Source organism: Amphiura filiformis, chromosome 3 (assembly GCF_039555335.1).
Source record: "Amphiura filiformis chromosome 3, Afil_fr2py, whole genome shotgun sequence".
NCBI lineage: Eukaryota > Metazoa > Echinodermata > Ophiuroidea > Amphilepidida > Amphiuridae > Amphiura > Amphiura filiformis.
In genome coordinates this window covers 10,600,569-10,627,950 of record NC_092630.1, presented here as the reverse complement: position 1 = coordinate 10,627,950, position 27,382 = coordinate 10,600,569, and the positions used below count along the sequence as shown (strand labels likewise).

The window sequence follows — 27,382 nt, the reverse complement described above, 5'->3', positions numbered from 1 at the left end:
TTGTATTTTAGCACGCTGTGCAGTTCCCGGGGTTGTTATTCTACCTCTATAGAACCTTTAAAAAGGAGTTAAATGACCAGTCGTCTCAACATGAACGCTTCTACAATTACAGACAGATATGTATTATGACGAATTGTCTTACAAATACTGTATAATTAAGACGTGTGTATAACGGAATTAAGCGATATTTTACTTGAAGCTACTTGAGCAGAATTTTCATATCATTTTAGAGACGTGCAGCGTAACTTAATTTCCTGAAAGCATTACCGCTTATTAACAATTAATGTTAATTAATTGTTAATCACCATGGACAAATTGTCTAATGATGACAGATTTCGTTCAAACAGCAGCAAGAACAGTTCGCAACAGAGTCAGACACCAACATACGGAGGAACCAAGTTCTGCATAGTGGCTGTGCCATCGCCCAAAATGCAGCGACCAAAACAGACTCATGTAGACGAGCCAGATGGCATTATCACATTGCAAAGGGACGTCAAGCAACCAGATGGTATGGCAGATGATACTAATAGAATAAGCAATCCTGCTTTCAGAAGCAGCAGAGACACAGCTGCGGATAATAATCGCGTAAAGCATGCGAATGGTAATCATGATTCGTCTCGAATTGGGAGAATGTTACAGACATTACGGAGAGATTTGGTGAGATATTATTTTATAAATAAACAGCGTATATGCATAAATAAAGATAGGTACCAGGTAACACAAACTTTTTACAGAAAACAATTAAATGTCGGGTTATAAAAAGGAAACAAATGATATAAAACATTTTAATAACATTTTGAATACTTGCTGCATAATATTCTAACATAAATTGGTTGCAAAAAATGTTTGCCAAAACATATTTTATTGACAACAATTTGAAAATGTTGCTGTAGTGGGGGTTTTTTTCATTCAAAACGTTGAAAACTGTATCCTTGACCAAAACCAAAACAAGTATAGCATTTTAAAAACACTGTTGTGTTTGCTGGGTACAAATGGATTTTTATGTTTTAGTCAAGGGATTCAAATGTTGATATATAGATTGTTTTAAAATAATCTAAATCAACTTGATATTCAAAACTTTACAGAGCTGAAAGATATATTTCGCTTGTCTTACTTTAAAAATAATACAAGAAAATAAAAATAGATGAGCTGTTACGGACATTCGTGGCAGCAAAGTTATCAGAGTTTTCCCGTCGTATAACCACATATTTTTTCCATAAGAATGCCGATAAAAATCGAAGAGAATTGCCCATAGAAAGTTAAATATGTGTATATTTATTTTGGTATAGTTTTTTTTTACAATGTATGACATGTTTCACTTTGTTGTATTTGCGGTTGGCTGTTTGTAAATGTTACGTTCGATTTATAGAAATATTTGAGCCAGGTATACACCAACTTGATATGAGGAACAAGACAAAGCCAACGAAAGATAAAAACTAATGCAGTATGTAAACCATTGAAGAATACACCGACACCTGCACTAATAACAATCCAAAACCACGGGGATAAGTACACAAAAGTAACAAAAATACAACCGACGTTTTGAGCAGATAAATTGCCCTTCTTCAGGGACAAACAACGAAAATATATTACAGCAAGCATAAACAATTGACTAAATTACCGAAAATAATTTAACTTTAGGTAGCAAGCAGGATATCAAAACCACAGGCCAAAAAAAAAAAGGGAAAAAAGGAGTATTAGCCTGTTACAATTTGTCTGCTAATCCCTGTTGTTTTGGATTTTATTTAGTGCAGTGTTACATGTTAGTGTACACTTCCATGCTTTGGATACTGTATAGTTTTTGTCTTTCTTTGTTTTCGTTTTGTTCCCCACATCAAGTAGGCATACCCGGCTCAAATCTTTTGTTTTTATATATTCTATATGTATCCCTTATATCATCTTTGATTTTACCTCATCCATGATTGGAGACCGAGGTTGGAGACACCTTTATCTTCTTCGGTTCGATTTATACTTCAGTCCACAATTTAATGGTCTGTTGCCCTTACTCATTTATGTATTTTCTTCATGTCAATAATGCACTCGAGTTGTATGAGTTCCAATCCCCAGGATTCCAATGACCATTAGGCCTAATAGATATTTTTTCTATAATTGCAATGCGCAAGAAAACTGTCGCCAGTATACAATGCGCACGCCACTGGAAACAGACTCGTTTATAGTCGTTTAGTGTCCTAAATAAAAGCTATTTCCATTTGACTCGGAAACTACATTGTAGTCCACCCCCCCCCCCCCTCTTCACCAGTTTTCTCCAGTGGATACAGAAAAATCACCAAACAAGACTATTTTGGACCATATTCGCAGAATTTTATGGTAATTCAGAATTCCTCCCCCCCCCCCGCAAAAAAATTAACAATACTTTCATCTTCTCATATCCACAGAAATCTCTTCAGCAACAAGATCAAGTTCTTCTTCGCCAATTCTTGAACATATACCAGACCATCTCGGACCTTCATTACAGTGACGGTTATCCGCCACACCTCTAACACCTTCCCCAGAACCACAGCAAACCTTTCAATTCCATGGACATGATGGAAGTGACCCTCTTAGTCCAGCTATCATGGCAGATGAAGTCCGAGATCTTGTAAGCTACCAGGGAAATCTCAATATTAGGGACGTAGTGAGTCGTCTGTCACCAATTAAAAGACAGCGTACTACTAGCGAACCATTCCTGGACGATGACAGTTTATCTTTAGACAATTCCACTGAAGGTAGGCCTATGTAGTACTAATTTCCTCATTTTGCAGATTTTTGTCAAGATCCAAAGTCTGCTGCCCCTAAGGATTATGGTTGTTTAGCGCGTTATTATTTATAATTAGGGTTAGGATTAGGTAAAGGTATGTTTTTAATTGATTAATTGAGTAAGGCAAAGAACACTGATCAACATGCCTGTTATTTGAAGCTAATCGGACATACGGTTTTCATAATACAAATATTTGAAATTTCTTTGTATTGTGTTGTTTTTTATCAATAATCAATATTATAAATGAGCTAATATGACTTGAAAGTGCTCATTAATATGTAATTTTTACCAATATTTTGCTAAAAACAATGCATAAATGTTTATAACATTTTTGTTTAACAGAATATTGGCTTCAAACTTGGTCAAAGTGTTCCTGGTGACTTTCAGATAATTCATGCATAATTAACTAGCTAACCGCCCTTATTTGCATAATTAATTAGCAGTTATGCAAATTAGTTAATTATGTAAATGTGCAAATTAGAGGGCGGCTTCACTATATAATACATTAGAACATAATTAGAAACACTTTGACCAAGTTTCAAGGCAAAAGTATGCTAACTAAAAGTTCCCTGAACATTTATGAGCTTTTATGCATTGATTTTTAGCACACTATTGACAAAAATTACATATTAATGAGCCTTTTCAGTAATATCAACTCATTAACTACATTGATTATTGATAAAAACAATAAGGTACATTGATTATGAAAACCGTATGTCCGATTTGCTTCAAACAAAAGGCATATTGGTCAGTGTACTTCGCCCTACTTTATTAATCTGTTTAAAACATGCTCAGACTATTTTCTAGTTTCCAGAAAATGCCTCATATACCACCTTAATGACAACCGTTTCAACCAGCACCCTATGAATTATAAGTTGTCTATCGCTTGTTTAGGGTTAGCGATTAGAATTATGGTTAGTATTAGGTAAATGTATAGGCTTGACGACTGTTTCAAGTTCAACCAGCACCCAATGATAAATGGTCTGTAAAGTCTATCGCTTGTTTAAGGTTTTGGATTTGAATTAGGGTTCAACCAGCACCTATGATAAAAATGTCTATAACAGGCTGTCATTTGTTTGGGCACAGTTTTTCTCTAAAGGTTGATTAAATATGGAGTTTTAACTTTTATTCCCAGTTAGGTAGAAAAGGATTGAGCTATATTATGTTTCATTTGGAAAAATAAATCTATTCCGCTTTCGTGCACCTTTATTTCATTACATGTCATAATTTACTTTATGGCGCTGTGTATAATTAATTAATCACGGTTAATCTTGAACTCAAGGAGCTTGAGGCACAATAACAGCGTTGTTGAAGCAACCATAAAATCGATTTCATTACCTAGATCAATATATTATCGAAAAATAACACCCCGATGTTTTGCACAAGTTCATTCTGCAAATCGGTTATGTACGTTTTACAAAAGTGATGTTGTTTCAGTCCTCTTTATAACATAACTCAAGAACCACAGGACCTACAAAACTAAATCTGCGATATTTAAATTCTTCTACACGCTCACTATGAAATAAGTAATGCAGTTTTCGCCAAAGCTCACTACTATTCGCAAGATACTGTGAACTACCAAATCGTAACAGTTTAAAATAGTTACCTTAAGGTAGTACTACATCCCTTGATAAATTTGTGACTATTTTTGCACTTTTCTCAAAAAAATAATAACACACTGGTAACAAAAGTTATGTATATTATAGGGGCAAGGAATCCAGTTACTACACTGGAATTACCAGTGCAAATAGTAACAAAATTTATCAGGGGGTGTAGTACCACCTTAATTAAATGTTATTTATATTAAGCTCTCTTTGGTAATGCAAACGACGGATAGACCACCTAGCCCATCAGAAGTATTAATTATAAATAGTATTTCTATTGTCTTTAGAATCAAAGTTGTATTATTGCATGGATAGGAGGTATTTAGAAACAAGGCCTATATGTTCTGGTTATCCTCCTTAAAATGGTTATTAATAATGAATAAAAACAAATGTTGGTAAGGATCCAAATATTTTATTATATTAAATCATATATCAAATTAACACAATTACATATTCGCTGATTACATCATCGAGTTCCAATAATATGCCAACGTATTTAATTATATCAATAAATGTCTTTCCTCTTTTCAGATCTCCTCAGTTTATCCAGCCCTTTCATCTGAATTTTCTGAAGGATGATACCTAAAAGGGACTAACCAACACATTTCAACAGTTTTGAAACTCCATCGTTGACAATGGACCTGGTATGAGTTCGAAAAGGGTGACTCGATTGTATACCATAACGTACATTACCACCGTTTTTGAGGATATATTTACAGTGATCAGATTTTTTTGGTTAGCAACAAGGGTCAACCAAAACCATCGGCGTTGGAGTCCATTTTAAAGCAAATTATGTGTTACTGTATGCCAACAAGTGACGTGTTTCTGTGGTTAACCGCCAGAAAAAAAAATCACATACATGTAGAAGGGATACTGACACAGCTTTGACTCACTCATTACAAGGTTGCGGGTTCGAAACTCGACCCGGCAGCTGGATTGGATTTCTGCATGTAAAATTATTTACAAAAAGTGCGATGACATCACAATTGTATTGCATTTTCAAAGCAAGTTTATTGATACGGCACTGTCATGCAGGAAAATATGGAAACGCAACAAACGTTTTTCCATATCGAGGAGTGAGTCACCCGCTAGTAACAAAATGAACTGTACATGTAGCATTGAAAACGGCTGGAACATTATGGCATATCATGATGGGCCTATATAATGCCTAAACACGAAATGCTTCTTTTAAAGAATCCTTATTCAGCGTACCAATACTATAGGCATGTTTATCATAATACTATATAGGCACTATATATATAGGCGGAGACTACACGAACAAGTATCGTGCCTATAGTGTTAACTTTATAAAACGTTTACTGATTGCATTTGTTGTCGATACAATTCTAAACAACTCAGTCTATTCTCGATTTGCAAAGTTTTAAATATCAATTGAACTTGTTTTCGGTGACGTCATCTTGACAATAGTTTAAATACCTTCAAACATTAACATAACAAGGAGGTTTAATAGTAGTGCCGTTAACATTCACGATCGTGTAGACTCCCGATATTGTCGATGAAGTTCCAGCTACTACAGCGAATGCCATCACACACAAGTTAATCACTATTTTAAAAGTGGAAAGTCTGAAATGTAAAAGCATGCAATAAAACATTTTAGCACAGATATGTAAAACGCTGGCCTATATATTTTCCTTGTTATAAGTCTCTCTAGTATTTTGCAACATGCGTAAGTTTGTACCCAGGCAGGGGCTATTTTAGGAGAAAAGCACGGATTTTAAATTCTCACTGCACGGAATTTTAATTTCACTGCACAAACGTGCCAGGTTGTGGCCTTGTACCCAGAATAGGCACGCAAAGTCGTCGTTGAGTCAACGTTGATTCAATGTTGCCGTATCAATCTGTCGATTATTAACCTGATATCAACCTGATTATGTTTTGAATCAGTTGATGATCAACGTCGCGACGTCGTCGATCAGTAACCAAATTACCACCTGTCATAAATATGGCTGAAATCGTATCCATCTTCAACCCAACACACCGACCCATGTTTTTACTACATTTCAACGGGAAGTTGATGTCGAGTCGAAATATGGTCGAAATACAGTTGACATTTGGTCGATATCAAGTTAAAATGCGGCCGCGGACGCACGCCGACGTTGGTACAACGTACGTCAATTTAACGCCGACGCAAACTTTCCAAATCCGACCGTCATTTTAACCGTTGAAATAGCGACGTTGATTCAACCATGTCAACTTTGTTGTTCCTGAAACGTCCAAAAGTGTTTTTTTAACTGCAGGTTTGTTTTAACAAAAAAAAAAGCCCTATGCCGATTAATTGTTTAATTAAAGCCATATTATAACATTTTCAAACAAAATAGATTAGCATTTCTTTGCCATAAAATGTTAGCTTTTACTGTCAGATATATCCCTTTTATTTTTGAGCCGAACAACTACGGCAAAGCAAAGAAAATTGAATTTACTACCAGCGCACATGTCGCCAATACGTACCACTCCTTCGGTCATGTTGTGGTACGACCCTTTGTTGTGTATATCACCGTCCCGCACGCCGTGTACGTACTGTGTGTTATGAATATCGTGTATGCGTTCGACTAATAATTCCATCGTAATAATAAAGCACCGGTTCCAGCGTTTTATTCAAAATCTCGGATTTTGACAAAACTACTTAACTACAGCACCTAGAGTCTTGATTTTTGCAGGGTATATTGGTTTAATAAAGTACAATTTAATCGTGTAAAAAAGGAATTTTAAAAATTCAGTGAGGGCGTCTTCCTCAGCAAATGTTATTATATGTCTTTAAGTATGATAGAAGTTATAAATTTACCAATTCAGTAAACTTACTTGACTGGAACTTTGGGTAGACAACAAAGCCTTGTGTAGATTCCTAAAGGTAACAAAAAGTTGACCAATGCTGTCAGTGGCCCACCGAAGATGGACAAGAAGGTCTTAAAGCTTGGTATTGTTGCCGCCATTGCCAAAGCTAGCACCATAAATGTTGTTCGAACTACACATCTCTTCCAATTGAACTCTGTTAAAGACAATGGTAGGATGGGTATGGGTAGATGGAAATGTGCATGATAGTATTTGACGGAAATTTATGTTTGAAAATAACGAAACCTAATTTCAAACCATGCAGGGGTGTATTTGTGTGCATGTGACGTTTTTGTAAGTGTCTGTATTATGCTAGTCAACTAAACTTTGGTTTACCTCACTACTTGTGGTAGTGACGTAGGTGCGTATTTCGCTGGTCGAAATTATTAGTCCGAGTTAATTGGGTGAAAGGGTGGTATGTCGGTACGTGCAGCCATGAAAAATCATTGACGTCACTATATACTCTACCGTAGAAACCCGTCTATAAGGAATAGAAGCGACTGTGATGATAGCATATTTCACGCTAGCGCCCTCCACAATATTATATCATTATGGAATTTGAGCAAATCATTTACCGACACAAGCAGGTATACAATGTATTATTTTATCTTTATTTCGCATCTCACGAGCATAGCTCACTTGGCAAAGCATTAGACTTTGGTTCTTTAGATCGGAAGATGGTGAGTTCGAGCCTCATCACGGTCACACAAACTTTTATAAACAAAATATTGTTCAAACTTTTCATTTATATTTTCTTGCATTTTCTAAAGACTCCTTTCGTGATCATTTTTTTTCATATTTAGTTCAATTTATTCTATTGTTTTTCTTTTATTGTTTCTTTTCTTTGTCTTTTTTCTTGTTTAATTTTATTTTTTCTTTATTTTTCTTTGATTCATATAATATTGGCAGGATAAGGAGAGGAGGGAACTAAAGACCCATTCATTGATTTGCTCATCCGGACGATCGTAAAAATCATCAAAATTCACCTTTGTCATTGTCATAGATGTGGTAACATAGCCTGCTAGTGGTTCAGCAGAAAACCGTGTGACACATAATATACATTTGGCTACATTTTATTATACGATAAATACGAATTTATTAAACATGGTAACAAATATTCTCTAGCAGATCGGTTATACGATGGAACTGGTAGGCATAGACCTATGATAAATTCGGGATATTAAATATCTTCCTGACGAGATAGATCTGCGCATGTGGTCAAAGACGATTCCTTACTAGCCACAGACCGTCCGCTGGAATTAGTTGAACATGAACCATTCGCTATGGCTGTTGGTCGGACCTCTCATCTCTCCACATCGATTGTGACCTATAATCCCCGACATTGCCCTTATGAACTCACATCCTCCTGTTTTATTCAATACGCTGGCGAAGTTACGTAATAATCGGATTAACTACCATAGCAATAGGTGAAAACAATTTTGAATATACCGCGTTATACACTGATACGTTCAGGCGGTACCTCTTCATTGAACCATATCATGCTGCACCTGTAAGATCTTTGAAAAGACCAGTATTGTATTCAATCTATGATTGCAGACATACACAGTACAGGTGATGATGAGTGTAACCTGCTTGTAGCGCAGCGCGATATGTTCAAAATTGTTTTCACCTATTGCTATGGTAATTAATCCGATTAATTACGCAACTTCACCAGCGTATAATGGCCGAATAAATTCTGACCATCACTTGGCTTGTTGGAGTGACGTAATAATCGCAATGGCAATAACTACCATCAAGCAGATTGCACTAATCACCCGCGTATGTCACCAAACATAGATTGAATACCACTCTTTTCATAAATACTAATCTTACATGGCGAGTGATTAGCATTTCTTTGACAACTATGGTTTAATGCATAGGTGCCACGTGAACGATGAAGTGCAGGGCTATATATTCGAAATTGTATTCATCAATTGCTATGGTAGTTAATCCGATTAATTACGTCACATCGACAGCGAATAGCCTATACGCCGTAGAAGTGACGTCATAATCGGATTAACTACCATAGCAATAGATGAATACAATTTTTGAATAGACCGTCCTGCACTACAAGCAGATTGCACTAATCACCTGTGTATGTCAGCAAACATAGATTGAATACAATACCGCTCTTTTCAAAGATACTTATCTTACAGGTGCGAGTGATCAGCCTTTCTTTGACATATATGGTTCAATGCATCGGTACCGCATGAACGTTGTAGTGCAGGGCGGTATAGTCAAAATTGTATTCATCTATTGCTATGGTAGTTAATCCGATTAACTACGTCACTTCTACAGCGTATAGTATGGGACAAAAAATAGTGTATGTCCATTGCTAGCTATGGTAATTAATCATGTTAGTGTTTACATCACTACTTCGGTGAAGACAAGAGAAGTGTGCCTTCTCTACCAACGCCTGTGATATAACAGGTGCAAGCGAAACAAAATTGAATGACCAGAATAGTTTCCTTTGTCAGATGAATTGATTGAAGTTTTTGAAGACACTCTATTCTTGATGGGACAATAGATTCAAATATGGAATAATTATTATTCCTCATCTATTTTTTTTTTTTTTAAAAAACTGCAATTGTGGCAACAGAACAATATTTATTTTGATTTCATTTCAAGTAGAAACAAAATCGTGCTTAAGCCAAAAACGCACCCTACCTACCATTCCTCAAGAATTGGGATGGCACAAAGGTGCAACATAGGTTTTTATTGCAAAGACGAGGACAGACAAGTAGTTACAACACATCTATCTAACCGTGGGTTTCGCTATTATTTAGAATAAATGCTTTTACTAGTTTCTATAAAACCACAAAATTACTAAAAAAAACTATAAAAAAAACTAAAAACAACAACAAAAAAAACACACCTAAAATTAAAAGTAGAAAGGTAGATTTGAAGAAAGATAAAAAGAACATGAAGTTAAAATTAAACGAGAATGAAAAAACGGAACCGGTGCCCGGACCATGCTCTCTTCAGCATGTCTTCAGTTCCAAAGTCTGACGCTCTATCAATTGAGCTATACGACCCTGATATACGAAACAGTCGTTATTATGTCAATACAATTGATTGGTGTTACAACATACTTAGATGGAATGCATAGCCACCCAGTGCCAGTATATATTTGCTCAAACTCCAAATACAACAAGCAACCAATTTTATTGAGGGCGTTTCTTAGGTACATCCTTGTAGACGGGGTTTTACGGTATCTAACTTGAGGTGAACCAGGTGTTTTGTATGGGGTGTGGGACTGTGGGTGTGTAATGCACTGTAGGCCTAAGTAGTAGTGTTGGATGGGGTGGTGTACGTATTATGCAAGTGATACTTATCACATGATCAAGGTCGTAACCATACATTATGGTATTGTAATTATGCACATAATATATGACATTACACTGACAGATGCGTGTTATTCATATATCACTTTAATAGTCATGATGCGCTTTTAGAAATTCAAATTTCCCGCACTCAAAACATGAATATATGATTAGCTCTCTCTTACTCACCATAAGGCACATTAAGAACCTGTTCGATATCTTGATACAGCGTATTTGTAAAAATAACAATAGCTAAAATGAGATGAATGTTGACTGATAGAGTAACGGCTATAGATATTGCAGACGAAGAGAATAAATCAGCTATATTTTCAATCCCAGTGATGACGAATTCTGCACGATATACCCATAACGCAAGGATTGATGTAGGAAAATAAAGCAGGGCAATACCTGAAGCATAAAACAAAACAGAAAACAGTAAAATGCCTTTTATCTTTTACATGTAGGGGAGAGCGGGGAGTGTTCGCCCTAGGGGTAGGTTCGCCCACCCCTTGTTTCTCAGCACTACGGCTATCGGGGAATTTGGTGATGGCAAAATTAGGTGACAAAGGTCATTATAAACTTCTCATATTAGCTACGTGATATATAGGGACGTGTTCATTGAACTGCAGCCAAAACAAAAAATTTACACCAAAACGTAACTTTTTCTTGCATTAATAATGTTGTATTATCATTGATACATAAATACAGGTGGTTTTAATGGAAATCTGTATTGGGAACATATGGGATTTGTCAAAGATTAAATGCAGTTATAAACTCCTTATTCGATTTGTATTTTGCATACCCTTAAGAAAATACAAAAATGTGCACAAGGGGCACGTTCGCCCTTTTGAGGATGGGGCATGTTCGCCCTATATCTTCCTCGGGCGGACTTACCCCAAACTGGAGGGCGGACCTGCCCCATCAGCGTATTATGCAAAATATTGATAATTATACCATTAAACAAGGTAAAACAACTGAAAAGCATGTTTTTTAAGTTATTTGGTATCAGTATTGCTCATACCACCGTTTATTTCCTAATCCATAATCTCCCCGAAGTTGTAAACATGATACGTTTAAACTCACTTTGGACCCTTACATTTTACCCTGACCCGACCCCTGCAACAAATTTAGTGACTCCCCAGAAGAGAATGAATGCCCTGTATACCCTTGCTAAATGTTTGCATTGAATATGTTATTGTTATGCAATGTTTAAACCTTTTGGGGATTAGGTGAACTTACCTCATTGATATGGGCGAACCTGCCCCAATATGGGGCAAGTTCGCCACTTTCCAAAACTTTTTTGTTTGCTCTATCCTGTTGCTATTGTAAGCCCTATAGTTCTGGGATTGTGGCCGTATATAGCTAAGACATAGGGCTTTCACATGGGCTAATCAGGTCATCCCTAACCTTAAAATTGACATCGCTAGGCTGGTCAGAAAAAAATAGGGCGAACACTCCCCGCTCTCCCCTATGTCTTTTCAATCATACTTGTATTAGGTGTAACAAATTAACATAAAACATACACAAATAAAAAAAAACCTTTTAAAGGGTTAAGCAGCGCCAAGGATTTATCATTTAAATATTGGTGCAATGCACTTAAAACCCACCCATAATCATATACCAAAATCGCTGAAAAGGTACGGTCTAAAACCGTGGCACATCCCCGTATACCTCCAACCAGGGAGACCCCCTCCCCACGTGTATTTTGTATCGTGTATGATCATGAGAATTGAATATTTCGGACCTTGCTTTTCCTTGTGTTTATAACACTTTTTAATCAAAGTTTTTACTCCCGTCCTCTATCAAAGTAAGTTGACAGCCCTGTTGTTGTCGACTCCGTTAATTCGTTTATCATCACTGAATACTGTGTGAACTACATCTAGGCCTAGCTATAGCCTACTCACACGCAAAATACGGGAGTTGTGAAAGAGACTAATTACATCAACTGACCATGCTGAGTGACGACCAACATCAAAATGATGACGTAACAGCTGTTGATCAGTCGCTAGTATCCTTGACTCGCAATGCATTATGGGGGTTTCACTCTCATGTAATCTCTTTCTCAGTCAGTTACTGACATATAAACAAACCCATAGCAAATACAGAATGTGCATGCGCTTAACCTACATTTTCGATCTCATTTGAGCTCGAATATCGTATGTATTTTGAATGGTGTATCAACAAAAGTTGAGGCATATCACCTAACGTATGCAAGCCATTTCGGTGAAATTAAATAGGGAAGCGTCGCCTGCGGGCGCTGCTTCAAAAAAGTAACATGCTTTGCCTGGCGACAAAATATATGACACGTCCTATACAAGCATGTCCGATCATGACGTCGTATCTCTAAAATGCCAGACATGCCGGGCAGACATGTCAAATTTAAGACATTTCCAACTGTAAGACGTATCCTTGAAGCAGGCTGAGACAAGCATGTTGGACATATTGGTGGAGATGTTTCAATTGAACAATTGAACTTAGATTCAAACAAGACACACATTTCTATTTGGTATTGGTATATCATCGACAGAGAAGCTCGGAACTAACCCTTTATTTGTATAATTCATACCATGCCGTTTCGCGCCTCAAATATTTCGCATTGCATAATGACTCAAAAATGGTTTTGAAACGCATTTTGTAACTCTGTTAGTATAAGCTCCAAACTTGCTAGACCGGTTCCAGCGGAGAGCAATTTAGCGGTCTTTATAGAGCTGAAGTGATCAAAACCAAGGGTCTTTCATCGCTAATTTGGTAGAATTCACCGGTCTTTGGAGCTTCGCAGTCCCAAACAGGGGTCTTTCCCGACGCGGGGAATATGCGGGGGAATATGTTAACCAGTATGGTCATCCTTTGGCTTTCTGGTTGAAAATTGGCCTTCTGGTTGAAAAGTGGCTCTCTGGTTTCACGAATGAGCAATTTGGGGGGTTTAAGTTAGAGCTGAAGTGATTTTCGATCACTAAGGGTCTTTCATAGCTAATTTGGTAGAATTCACCGGTCTGTCGGAGCTTCGCAGTCCCCAAACAGGGGTCTTTCCCAGGGATTATGATCACCAGTAGGCCTAATTGGTCATTAGTTGTATTAAGTGGGTGTGTAGGCCTATACTGTAGGGGGGTTAGGGGGACATTGTGATTACTCACCGGCATAGCCGTAAACAACACTCCTGACAAATTTTGCCGGTTCCTTCATGTCATGTTGTAGAGTTGGAAATACAGACTGTCCGGCAAATGAAAAACCGATAAGTCCCAAGGCTGCGACAAACGTCCAGGTTTCTACAGGTACATCAATGCGTTCGTATTTGCCGGCATCTATAGATGTTCCAACTAAAATAAGGACTGATGCTATAATACTAGTTACTGCGGATGTGATACCAACCAGCCTAGATAAAATGATAGTAAGCTAGAATGTGATTTTCCTTAAAAAGTAGCCCAATGTTTTTAGTTTACAAATAGATATACAGAGAAAATAACGAGAGGCAAAAGCCTTCATTTTTGTTTACATCTATTTATGAATAAAATCAAAACTCAACCGGCGGTTCCGTCCGGTTTCTATTGCTCTAAACAATGGAAACCGGACGGAACAGGGTGGAACCGGCGGTCAACCGCCGGTCGAATTTTTATTTCCTCCCTTAAGGGGGTACTACACCCCTGGCCAATTTTGTGCATATTTTTGCATTTTTCTCAAAAATTATAACGCATTGGTGACAAATAAGATATTTATATTATGGGAGCAAGGACTACAACTACTGCACTGAAAATTCCGCAACTCAAGGCAAGTAGTTATTGATTTATTGATCAAATACTGGTTTTCCCTCATTTTTGACTGTAACTCCACAACTGCTGTCTGTGCTGAAATAAATTTTCCAGTGCAGTAGTTGTAGTCCTTGCCCCTATAATATACATATATTACTTGTCACCAATGCGCTATAATTTTTGAGAAAAATGCAAAAATAGGCACAAAATTGGGCAGGGGTGTAGTACCCCTTAACAAATTCTGACAAATGCTTTATGATTTTAATTGTACTTTACCAGAAATCTTTGGGTGTTCCAAACCATGTCACAGGACAAATCACTAACGTGACAACTGGTAACCAGGAACAAAGCGGCACATCAATGTGGAATTCCGAGAAGATTATTTCAGTGTTTTCCGCTATCATAAGTAGATCAGTAACGCATAAGGCGAATATGTAGATATACAGGATTAGTGTTGTCCAGAATCTGAAGAATTAAACAATATAGTTAATTTTAAGTAGATGTGTATGTGGGCTGCGAGGGGGAGTTGTGTGTTCAGTCAATCTATAGTTGGACACCAGGACTTTCAAATAATCCCATATTTTTTTCATCATCTCATGCTAGACATACAACAGAAGCCTATATAATCTTGTTGTATTCTCTAATCAATTTCGTTAATATGGGATGAAGTACTGCAGGGGGCAGAATAACCAACATCCACCATTTTTGTTATCGTGCGATATAATTTATATTGAGTGCAATGTGTATGTGAGAGTGTCCCCGTTCTCGACACCCAGTGTAGCCCAATGAGAGATTGTTTGGATTTGAAGGATGCCAACCTTTATTTCTACTAAATATCCCCAAAGAAGGGATTTTGGAGATAATTCCAAATAGATTTTCATGACTATTGGCAACATCTTACATCATATCAAATTATCAACACCATTTTTCATCGATGTGAAAACCCACTACCCAGTGTACGGTATTCGGGCTAGGATTCGGGCATATCGGACTTCAGTGTATAACTCCAAAACCTTACCTTCCCTTCGTCCCAAACGCTTCAAAGGCCATATCTGCATACGGATTTCTAGAAATTTCTTTGGAATACTTGTCATTAATATTGCAAAGAATAGTCCAGCTTTGAGCTAACCTAATTCCACTGTAAATTGTTCCCAACAAAAACAGTAACGCTATAATGATTCCAAAAGCACCTGCAAGATTAAAAAGATGAAAAGTGAAAATAATGGAATGGTTAATAAGAGGTACGCCCTACGTATTTTACGTAACATTTATAATTATCATCACCAGTGGCGGCGCCAGGAATTTTTTTTTTTGGGGGAAGTGAATTTCAGGGGGGCAAAATCGACAAATTTTGATATAAATTTGGATCGGTTGAGCCCATATTTATTAGTCGAGCTATGAGTTTTAAAATATTGGACGAGACGTAGTCGAGTCCAATATTTTAAAACTCATAGCGAGACCAATAAATGGCGTAAAGCATCCAATTTTATCATTATTATGTTTTGGATCCAATATTATCACAACTTGGATCCATCAAAACATAATAATGCGTAAAATTGCCGCAAAAAGTGGAAATTTACGTGATTATGGGTGTGTTTGTCTCAAAAGTGTGGGGTGCAAACTGGGGGGGGGGCAAGAAAATATCGGGCGAGGCAAAAATGCCTCCCTCCCCCCGTAGCGCCGCCACTGATCATCACCAATCATCCCCATCAACATCCTCCTCGTGTCCTCCCCTCCTCATCATCACCTTTCTTTTCTTGTTCCTTATTTTTCTCCTCTTCTTTTTCCTCCTCTTTGTCTTCCTTCCTCCTTCTCCTTCTTCACCTGACTCACCTGTATCACTCAACGCATTGGGAAGTACTAATATGCCGACTCCCGTCACTTTTCCTACGATGAACACAGCAGCCAAAGACACCGACAGGTTTTGAACCGTGGATCTCTGAAACGAAACATACCAATACAAGCTTGTGTTTAATCTGGTTCTGGTTCCTGAAAAATACAGCACTATATTTTTGCAGATCAAAAAATATTATCTTGTTTTGCCAAATGAAAATTCAGGCGGCGAGTGGCATGATGGGTGGAGAGAGCCGGCAAAACCGCTCGGCCGTATATGGCATCTTCCATATACTCGGTTAGTTTTGTGGGATTCATTATCGAACCCTAACGGTTTTAGCTGGTATTTATATTATTTATCAAAATAGGCCTATTTGTTTGCAATATTTCAAGCGTTTTAAAATTTCAAAATAATCCCATTCAATTACTCGGTTGACGATGGAAATTTACTGAATTTGGAGAATGCACGGCGCCCACCAACTGTGAAAAATATCTAAATCCTAATAGTTTAAATTAGTTCTAACTGGCAACAAAAGTCAAATTTTGATATTTGATAAATGTTTGGAAAAAAGGGCCAAAAGATATGTTTTAGGGTGTTTTCGTGTGACAACCAAGTCCAAAAACTTTTACTAAATTATATACGGCATTCTAATATTTGGGGTTTTTATTTTCAACGTTTGAGCGCTGGCTGCTCTGGGTAAAGAATTTGTTCATTCTATCAACCCAGAGAACTAAGTATATGATTTTCAAAAGCTAATATTTTATGGAAAAGATATACTAATCTATTTTATGATGGAAATGCTACAACATGGCTTTAAATCTATGCACGTGCGCATCATAAATAATACAGGTGTTTTGAAGTGTCATATTTGCATAAAATGAATATTATATTGCAAAGTCCTCTGATATAATTGGAATGAACTATATTTCTAGATAAATATGGATTTTTAAAATACTTCTCTACAAGCAAGTACACCTATACATAAATGTATTGCAATATCACTGGAAAATTCGACAAACTACGTTGAACATCGATCCAATATCCTCACAATATACCGTAGCAATTCGATATTAAGCATACATGTATGCAATGCATGTGCCTATTAATGAGTAGCTCGGACAAGAATGATTTATATGGTAGTTTGTTAAACTTTTTAATTTTTTTAAATTTTAATATTAAAAGGTAAGAAAATAAAAAAAGTTTAACAAACTACCCATAAAAATCGTCCGGGGCAACTCGTTAGTAGGCACATATGCTTTAATACGAATTTTTACAGTATGCTAGATAGCAATATTTATTTGCATGAATGGAAGATGTCCAATGTGGAAATATCATGTTCGTAACTACAAATGGCGGAATGACAGAAAGTGTGTGTACATAAACATTAGTAGAAATAGAAAGTTATCATGCACTACATGTAATGTATCCCAACAAACGCAATAATGTTTTAGGTGGCATTTTTGAATGAGCATCAATATGCCCTTTGAAATTAATCGGACAAACGGTTTTCATCAATTTCATGACACATTTTAAATTTAATTCTGTGTATTGTTTTTACTAATCAATGCAATTAATATTTTGTTTAAAAAATGCATAAATATTCATAACATTTTTATTTAAAACAGACTATATTGGTTTCAAAATTGGTCAAAGTGTAAATAACTTCCTAATAATTTATGCATAATTAATTCGCTAGTCACCCTAATTTGCCTAATTAATTAGCATTTATGCAAATTAGCTCATAAATTATGCAGGATGATGTACAATTTAGAGTGCGGTTAGTCAATATAATACATTAGAACATTATTAGTAACGTCTTTCAAGGCAAAATTCTGCAAAATAGTCCCCTAAATATAGCATTGATTTTGAGCAAAATATCTGCAAAAATTACATACTATTCATGAGCTTTTTCTGTCATATCAGCTCATTAAGTACATTAATTATTGCTAAAAATAATAAAATACAAAGAAAATATTCATAAATTGATTTATTATGAAAACTATATGTCCCATTTGCTTCAAAGAAAAAGCATATCGATCAGTGTGCTTTACTATATAAATCTGACTAAAATGTGCTCAGTGCATGTTCTCAAACGTATTACATTTAATGTCGGGGTATAAAGGTCATGGTAACGTTTAAAAACGTTTCGTATGAAAAAAAATACTAAAGCAACATTTAAAAATGTTGTCAAAGGGTTATCGTAGAATATTTTTGAAAAAACGTTAACAATAACATTATGTTAGAATGTTTTGCAGCATGTTTTCAAAAATGTTTTGGAATGTATCATTGTTATTAAAACTATTTTACTGTCACCCTTTATAATTATATAGCCTGACTTAAACGTTTGTTTTAAAGGTTTTGAGTTTGCTGGGTAGGGATATCTCCTTACATAAGCTTAGATTTGTTAGGAGAACATCACACAGTGTCTTCGACCCTATATCTTCATGGCAGGAATCGCCATGGTAGGTTAAATCCACAGCCACGATTAGCCATTTGGTTCAAACCTTTAAAGCGCTTTTAAACTAATAATTAGTCGAGGGACATAACTAAGGCTACTCACAATAGCCGGGTAATCGATCTTGGTTGTGCGTGATTAAGCTTGTATACCCCATTGAGGTCAATGGTCATCGACTTTTATACTGCCTACAGTGAGTGCAGCTGTACTACACGCTGCACGCTGTAGTCCATAACAGGACCAACGCAATATAAAATGGTCAAATTTTGAGTTCAAAGCGCACGGCCAATTTTCAAAGCGCATTCTAGCGACTATCATATCTGTTCAACACGTATTTCCAAGTTTATGAGACCAAATCTGGTTTCTTGAGAAAAAATCATGACGGGAGATATTCATCATTTTCTAACCCGGTATCAGAAGATTTTCGTCTGATATCAAAATCGTGCATAGCAATTCACGTGTATCGATCCCGTGTATTCATTTTAGTGTCCCTTCTGCACCAAATAATTATTAGCCAGGCGGTGTCGGTGTGCATCAAGACCACCACTACCAAAATGAGAGCCAATAAGTAAACATTTACCAAATGCGCTAGCAACGTGCTTTTACCGCTTCTTGGAATACCCAAGACAAATGAGTGAGACCAGGTTTACAGACATGCTCGTAGTGTTGTGTACTAGCTATCATGCGCGGATTTAGAGGGGGGCACAGCCGGCCCGTGCCCCCCCCTTTTGGCGGATCCCTAAAAATAAAAAAAAAAAGAAGAAAAGAAAGAGAAGAGAAGGAGGAAAAGAAAAGAGGAAAAGAAAAGAAAGGGAAAAAAGAAAAGAAAAGAAAGAAAAAAGAAAACGGCACAACGTAAAAAGAAAGAAAAAAATCTTCGGGCCTATAGCCTAATAAATCTGTAGTGAGTATCATACACCGGGGTGGCACTCTCCAGGCGCGGATTCAGGGGCGGCGCCCCTTCCTCCCCTCTCCCAAAAAAAAAGAGGAAAAGAGAGAAGAGAAGAGAAAGAGGAAAAAAGGAGAAAAAGAGAAGAGAAAAGTTAAATTGCACGTATAATTAGTAGGCCCATGCCAAATAAACCGCACAGTAGCTCACAGTCTGGTATATCAAAAGTAGGCCCTATATAGGCCTAATATAGGCCGGATTCTTTTAGGCAGTACTTGTTGATTTCTGATGGCCCGTCGATGATGCAGGGCCCGTCACATTTTGTCACCAAAGTCAGTATTAATACGGACTCCATGCTGACTTCGATCCATGCCGAATCTCCAAGTCTTATAGGCCTATTAAAGTGTCAGTGTAACATTTTACAAATTGAGTTCGGGCCCTGTTTTGTTTTAAAAAGCAATGATATACTCTCGTATAGTGTAAAACAGATGCACCAAATGGCTTCAATTGGACCTTCATTTCATAAAATTTCCAAATTTCGGAGGGGGAACATCAGACACCCCCTGCCTGTATAAACAACTGCCCGTTTTCGCTTCTGTATTTCACACCCAGCACTCTGAATTTATACAATAACAGTGAAAAAAGGTGGCTTCAATTGGCTTTTTATTTTGCAAATGTTTCTCATTTCTGAGGGGCACCCCCCAGAAGCCCCCCCCCCCCCCCCATGTCGCGAAACGTTATGGGTACATATAAAGCACATTTTACAAAAGAGGTCAAAACTTGTCCACGAATGGCTTCAACTGGGTTGTCTTTTTTGCAAATTTTAGGCTTTTTCAAACTAAAATTTTACACCATAATGTTGACAAAATGGTCCACCAAATGGCTTCACTTGGGTCTTCATTTTCCAAAAGTTTCTCACTTCTGAGGGGGGCACATCCCCCCTCAGACACCCCCCTGCGTCGCGCAAGCGCTCCGGGATGACCGCTTCGCGGCCATTTATTAAATTTTTTATTTTCAGGAGTGTGCCCCCCCTTTCTCGAAATCCTGTATCCGCCCCTGCTAGCTATGAGCTAATAATATTAATGCATGCGATTGGATTTACCGTAGCATTGTGAGTCACGGATGGTAACAATTGGGTTTCCTCTCCATCTTCGTGTTCCTCCTCTTCGTTATCTAGTAGAGCTACCTTTTCACATAAATGTTCATGTTCCTCATTCTCCATAGTCACCATATGCTGTTGTCACATGTAAACATAATGGCTTTAATGCGTAAAATCTAGCTCGCTAGCTTTGGTGGTGACCTCCTTGTAGCTATATCTCCAAACACATAAGCTGTGTTAGAGAAATGATAGGGTCTGATGGCTGATTATATCATTTTGAACACAAAATATGTATTTTTAAAACGCTCAAGGTCGCCAAGCAAGCATCACTGCTTATTATTAGCATGACATCAAGGCACCTATAGCGCAGCCTTAAAAGACAGTGTTTATAGCTTCCGCTTGTTCGTTGTAGATAAGCTTAACATCATCACAAAATGTACATTTTATAATGCACATGTACTCTTTATAAGATTACAAAAATATCGACTGATGCCATAAATATCATGCCTGCAAAACCAATCAAGAATGACAGGTTGACAATTTCCCGCGATACACATGATAATTCTGGGCCTGGGTCGCGACCCGCGACATTTCTTTAGCTAGTCAGCGCAGTCGCAGCATTGTAATGAACCTGACAGTAAAGTGTGATCGAACGGGAAGGTTCATTTATATTGAAATATAAATAAAGTATTTAGTGTGTATTTAATTTTAATTTTACTTTTAAATTTTTTTTTATAGCTGAACACCCTGACCAGGACCCTAAATTCAAATTTTTGATTTTGATTTTAATTTTAATTTTAATTTTAATTTTAATTTTAATTAATTTTAATTTTAATTTTAATTTTAATTTTAATTTTAATTTTAATTTTAATTTTAATTTTAATTTTAATTTTAATTTTAATTTTAATTTTAATTTTAGTTTTAATTCTAATTCTAATTCTGATTTTTAATTTAGATTTTAATTTAGGGTCATGACCAGGGACAAAGTTCAGCTTATCATTCATTTATATTATTGAAGATTTTAGGTATTCCAAGATGCGGTAAGATGACCTTGATAACCCACTTGCAAGCGGTGTGTTTTATTTATGTGTCTTCAATGTGCGTGGGGGTGTGTTGGAGGTATGGGTGTACAAGAGTCCAACCTAGAGTTTCATTATATTTGTCACTTTTGAAGATAGTAATTAGTTAGTAAAGCCATACATATTAAATATAAGATTTCAGTCAAATTTAAATTTGCCAAAAATACCGATTTTCAAATCGTTATTTTTGGCATAATTAAGAGACCAAGATAGAAAGTGGGTTTTCTTTAATTTTATTATTTCTGTTTAACATGACACAACTGTCCAGAAAGGCTTTCTGGTCATGTTAAACAGAAATAAGAAAATTAAAGAAAACCCACTTTTTATCTTGCTCTCTTAACTGTTGAGCACCATAATGGGGGATTTTGTGTTAAGACATTGTTTGGACAAAACATGCGAAATAGGTTCCAAAACAGTCCTGTTTAATAGCGTCCTCTTGAAGGTATACTGAAGCTGTATCGTGAGGTTTTGATTGATTATCCTAAATTGCCATTTTTTGGGTGCATTTTAGTGACATTGTAGCCTGAATTATTGACATACGGAAAAGTATTTTTTATTTTTATTAAATTTACAAAATCTAACTTTATATTTCTATAAAGCATTTATTCTAATCTTTCGAACTAATGCAGTAATGTTAAATGACAGCCACTTTGGAAAAAGCTCGTAGAATTGACACAATCTTACCTGTATACCTGGTTCTTTCGTAAAATTTGTATTAACCAAAATATTTCTTTGTAGATATATGTAATAAAATTCTATTTTACGTTCAAAGTCTTCGCCGATTTCTAGTGTATATGGGTCACACGTAAAATATTGAAAGATCTAAAAGAAAGTGAAATTTTATGGCGTACAACAGGTGAAAAAGACTTAAATTCGTGGGTAACATGCATATGCGCATTTAACACTTTATTTGGTCTAGCAAGAAAAGTTATTTTTCAATCCGATGGCACTTCCACCTGACGATTCACTAGATATGATCTTCTCATTTGATAAGTCTAGAATTGAAAAGGACAACATTTATAAAATGGCCCACAGAGAGAATTTTGTCCCGCTTTGGCTGGAATTGATACTTCTATTTGACCCCGCAAGAAAACCTTATTTGAACCCATCTCGCTCAGTCAGTGTTGCCGATACCTTACAAGCAGTGAAAGAAACACAAAGCGTGGCGAATCAACAATTGGCCAGTCCGAGCAAAATGTCCTACGTCGGCCACGTGTAGCCAACGGAGAGACTCTTCATCATTGATAACCCATCAAATACTAATTGATGTATGTTGCTCCATCAACTCGTAAAGAAAATATACTTTCAAACAATATCCAAAACCCGGATCTAGAAAGTTAAATATTCATATATGAAGAGTCTATGAAGCCGTGGCAAACGATCTTATGTTATAAACTGAACTAGCACAATTTGCCGCTTTAACCGCAGTGTTGGCAACATTGTACTCTATTGGCAATGATTTCTATACCTTTTGTTCTAGATCGATGAAGATACCAGTAGTGAATATAACTGACACTCTATGCTCTAGTAAGCCTATAACGTGAATGGTATTTTTATAGGCATTTGAACAGAAAAACAAACAGAGATAGAAAACGGCCGAACCTGGATATTTTAGAAGAAATGATAGAATAAATACTAACCCATAACAATCTCTGCATTAAAGTTTAAACTTCAAAATGCACTTCAAGTCCCATTAGGTAAAAAATGCAACATTTTTGGGATATATTTTGTCTCAAAACTATCGCCATGATCAACGCCTTCATCAAGACTTGCAACTCTAAAATCATTTGACAAAAGTGACTTTCCCAGGAATGTTTTTTGAGTAAAAACGTACCTATTTTGTAAAATATATCTTCTTATTGCCCATTAATCCAACAATGTGTATTATCATTACGTCGATTTTTAAATAAATGTTCGGGACTTTTGGCTGTTTTGGCTATATTCAACCTGTGCTATACTTGATACATTTACTAACCGGTGTATTTCACTACTATACACGCACGGGAGCAGCATGTACGTCCAAGCCTGGGTCACAGAGGTCGAAGGATTTATATAAATAGACCCAGCAGGGGCGTAGCCAGCTTTTTTGGTCAGGTGGGGCAAAATACAATTTTTGGGGCACAGACGAAAAAAATTACAGTTGCATCATACAATACATAGAGACGAAAGGCTTTATTTGGACGATGTGCGCGCGTAGCGCGCAAAAAAATTGGTATTTTACACTATTTTCGCCTATTATCAGGATAGAAAGGGCTTAATCTTTGCAATATGCACGCGTAGCGCGGAAACATTGTGTATTTTCGGGCTGAATTTCGGTAGAAAAGGGCTCCTTGCCCCTTTTCTTTTCCTTTGCCCTCTTGATTTTCCTGTTTATTTTTTGTCAGAGGGCACTTTTTTCTTTCATTTTTTGTCAGGGGGGCACTCTGACATAATTTATACTTTTGATTGTCAAATCCACTAAGAACATAATTATGATCATTTTCTAGAATCCAAGATGGCTGCCAAATCCAAAATGGCCGCCAATTTGTCTAAAATGGTCTGCCAGCTATAAGGACATTGATTTCTTTCCTTTTTTGCTGATTTATTCCCTACTTATGTTTCTGAGAATCCACTGAGAAATAAAAACTTAATTTGGTCCAGTTTTCAATCCAAGATGGCCTCTAAATCCAAAATGGCCTCCTTTTATTAAAATATGGCATACCGCTTTAGGCAATTACTATCATTGAGAGTAAAATATATGTATCTCATTTCTGTCAGATATGGATAAGAAAATGATTCTAAACATCTTAAATAGTGCAACAACATTGTTTAAGGAGATAGAGGTGTATTTCACCTTTCAAAATGGCCACCAAAGTATCTTGAAATTGGCTAAGATTTTCAGCTAATTTGTCAGCATTTATGCAATGAAATGCAGAAAATCGCGTTTTAAAAAGTTGAAATTTCAATATTGTAATTCAACTTTAGACGTTTATGATAGAGCTGACCTTGAGGCATTTTAATGCCCAGTTGTCATCATCTATGTTATCAGTTGGCAAGCATAATGTTTGTAGTGAAGACCTTGTGCCTGTGGTAAATCAAAATATTCCAGACCCGTTCGAGCTAGGATGGTCGAGTGATGCAGATAACATTCCAGTACCTATCCTGTCAGACATTGCAATAGCTCCCGAGTCTGTTGTCGAGCCGGCTTGTTAGGTGCGGATGTGGAATAAGCAAATGCTCCAGAAGATGTTCCTGCAGACGACACAATCTGACTTGTACAGTAGCATGTGCTTGTGGAGCAGATGAAGAGTGTACCAATACAGCTGAATATATAAGTTGAATTACAATACTGAAATTTCAACCTTTTAAAAACATGATTTTCTGCATTTCATTGCATAAATGCTGACATATTAATCTTAGCCAATTTCAAGACATGTTGGCGGCCATTTTGAAATGTGAAATGCACCTATATTCTCCTTAAACAATGTTGTTGCACTAAAGATGTTTACAATCATTTTCTTATCCATATCTAACAGAAATGAGATACGTGTATTTTACTCTCAATGATAGTAATTGCCTAAAGCGGTATACTATATTTTAATAAACGGCGGCCATTTTGGATTTAGAGGCCATCTTGGATTGGAGACAATGGACCAAATTAAGTTTTTAGTTCTCAGTGGATTCTCAGAAACAGTAGTTAAAATAATCAGCAAAAAAGGAAAGAAATCAATGTCCTTATAGCTGGCAGAACATTTTAGACAAATTGGCGGCCATTTTGGATTTGGCAGCCATCTTGGATTCTAGAAAATGATCCTAATTATGTTCTTAGTGGATTTTGACAATCAAAAGTATAAATATTCATTAATAAAATATGACTTTGTGCACTTTCGGGACAAATATGGCTTTAAAAAGGCTAAATATAGTGGCCATTTTGAATTTCAAAATGGCCGCCGAAGACACATTCGAAAAAAATGGAACCAACTCAGGTCTTGTTACCTAGGGTATAAGGGTGCAAAAAAACCTTGGTTCCATAATGTAGCAAATTTTGCACTGACTTAAGATAATTTTGTTTAAGCTGGTCTGTTTATGGAGTGATTTGGACCACAGTGGTCAGTCAGCAGCGTTAATATATATAGTAACAAGTAGTGTCTACAGACTTTGTGAGTTTGACAAAACATAAATTCCTTTCATTCGACTGTGGATCAAGCGACTATAAAGTTTCTCCAAGCACCGCTATAGGACCCGGGGTATTAGGGCATTTTGAGGCACTCTAGCCAGTCGGGCTTGTAACTAAAACATTAGGAGCCCGACAGGTAATCCGGGCATGTTATATCATATGTGCCCACAAACTTGATAGACTGATGTATAGCAATAGCACCGAAAAAAACCAAGTCAATAACACAGATAGCATTCATAAATTAAACGGAAGAGGGAAGCGTTTAAACTTGAAGTCATCACTTGAAAAAACACATGTGGAAGTGGGAATCTAACTGAACAGTTGTAGTCCTATATCAAAAATCAGATCCTAATTGTAAGACTATCCCTGTGCTCCAGGTGAAATTTACACCTACTCATTGTTAATACTCGCTGACCATTTTCTTGGGAAACGATGATTCTCAATGTGTGGCTTTAAGCTCTTCAGACAGATATCAACACGTAATTGACACATAATAGAATAAAACAATCCGTAAGTTGAGGAAGCAGAAACGAAAATATAGGACCAGTATAGGGATAGTCTTACTTTAGGGTCTGATTTTTCCCGTAGGCTACCCAATACTCCCTACATATGGGACTACCACTGTTCAGGACCAAGATGGTGAGAGAGGTGTTAGAAAGTACAACATGATGCTGTCATGTCTACAGTAGAATTCACCACGACCTTTGCAGGACTTAAACCCCATTAAAAGCTATTAAACCAAGATAACACTCATTGAAAACAGCTCAACTGATTAAATCAGATCTTCTCTGGTTGTGCACATGTGTCTGTTTTACCTGTGCGGTATCGCAATGAGCTGGTATTATAGTTTCAGTTGGGTAACCGATTATAAAGGAAATGCAAGGTAACAATGGTATGTGGGCCTTTGTTCACGAAATGGTCTGCTTATTGTTAACCAGCATTCTTGAAAATGAGCAACATAATGATTGCTATTATACTGACGTTGCGAGGAAAATGGATGAGGGGAGGGTGGGTGTTGCCTTAAAAGCTATCATTACCCCTCTGCCTAACCTTGATGCTAGAAGAGTGGTACGCATCATTGGTGTCTCAGAAGAGGATGGAAAGAACTATCAAATACAACACCTGGGACAAAGAAGAGCAGTGGGAGCCATCATTATATTTCATGATGTTCTATGGCCAAGCTCCAGAACTCCTCCAACACCTGATACCAGATCGTATGATCATTGGTCCTCGTCTGCGGCGCTCTGTCAGATCTCACGACCAAGCTGTCAAGATTCCTGGTCAGCCACCAGAGATCATTCCTGCCATCCTCAGCTCACCTATGGAATGCTCTACCTGGTCCAATTACCTCCAACCAGAATCGACTGAGCTTCAAGCCGAGTTAACAACTATCTTGGTGCCAACCCATTGGTGCAATCGAACTGATTACAAACCTTATATTCGTAGTCTAACACTTTGATACACTAGGAGACATATTTCTTTGAAAATCTGTGACTGGTTGAAAAATCTGTGTTGGATTACAGATTTTTCGCAAATTTTTTAATCGATCACAGATTTTTGTCTCCTAGATGCAAAACAGCGTTATTTTG

The 27,382-nt window shown here is 36.8% G+C and overlaps 2 protein-coding genes across 3 annotated transcripts; one reads left to right on the top strand and one right to left on the bottom strand.

Annotated features, from left to right (window-relative positions):
* LOC140148015 (uncharacterized) lies at nt 1-5,147 on the top strand. Its single transcript, XM_072169841.1, has 4 exons — nt 1-657; nt 2,397-2,475; nt 2,514-2,726; nt 4,894-5,147. Exons 1-4 carry the CDS (start codon nt 307-309, stop codon nt 4,923-4,925), a joined length of 675 nt encoding a protein of 224 aa, XP_072025942.1. The 5' UTR covers nt 1-306; the 3' UTR covers nt 4,926-5,147.
* A 144-nt stretch (nt 5,148-5,291) lies between these two features.
* LOC140148014 (uncharacterized) lies at nt 5,292-21,164 on the bottom strand. Of its 2 annotated transcripts, XM_072169839.1 has the most exons (8): nt 20,562-21,164; nt 16,115-16,220; nt 15,300-15,471; nt 14,558-14,746; nt 13,670-13,908; nt 10,725-10,943; nt 7,183-7,369; nt 5,292-5,946 (listed from the first exon to the last, which is right to left on the bottom strand). In XM_072169839.1, the coding sequence occupies exons 1-8, from the start codon at nt 20,688-20,690 to the stop codon at nt 5,802-5,804; spliced, it is 1,386 nt and encodes a 461-aa protein (XP_072025940.1). In that variant the 5' UTR covers nt 20,691-21,164; the 3' UTR covers nt 5,292-5,801. The 2 variants fall into 2 exon arrangements, with proteins under 2 accessions (XP_072025940.1, XP_072025941.1); XM_072169840.1 differs by lacking the exon at nt 10,725-10,943.
* Between the last annotated feature and the right edge of the window lie 6,218 nt (nt 21,165-27,382).

What these genes read in the sequence shown, in the direction of transcription:
- LOC140148015 (XM_072169841.1), top strand. Translation starts at nt 307, where the DNA reads ATGGACAAATTGTCTAATGATGACAGATTTCGTTCAAACAGCAGCAAG. An exon ending in AGACATTACGGAGAGATTTG is followed by an intron (nt 658 to 2,396) that starts GTGAGATATTAT and finishes TCATATCCACAG; the next exon opens with AAATCTCTTCAGCAACAAGA. An exon ending in CATCTCGGACCTTCATTACA is followed by an intron (nt 2,476 to 2,513) that starts GTGACGGTTATC and finishes CACCTTCCCCAG; the next exon opens with AACCACAGCAAACCTTTCAA.
- LOC140148014 (XM_072169839.1), bottom strand. Translation starts at nt 20,690, where the DNA reads ATGGTGACTATGGAGAATGAGGAACATGAACATTTATGTGAAAAGGTA. An exon ending in GCGTTTGGGACGAAGGGAAG is followed by an intron (nt 14,747 to 15,299) that starts GTAAGGTTTTGG and finishes TTAATTCTTCAG; the next exon opens with ATTCTGGACAACACTAATCC. An exon ending in CTACCCAAAGTTCCAGTCAA is followed by an intron (nt 5,947 to 7,182) that starts GTAAGTTTACTG and finishes TTTACATTTCAG; the next exon opens with ACTTTCCACTTTTAAAATAG.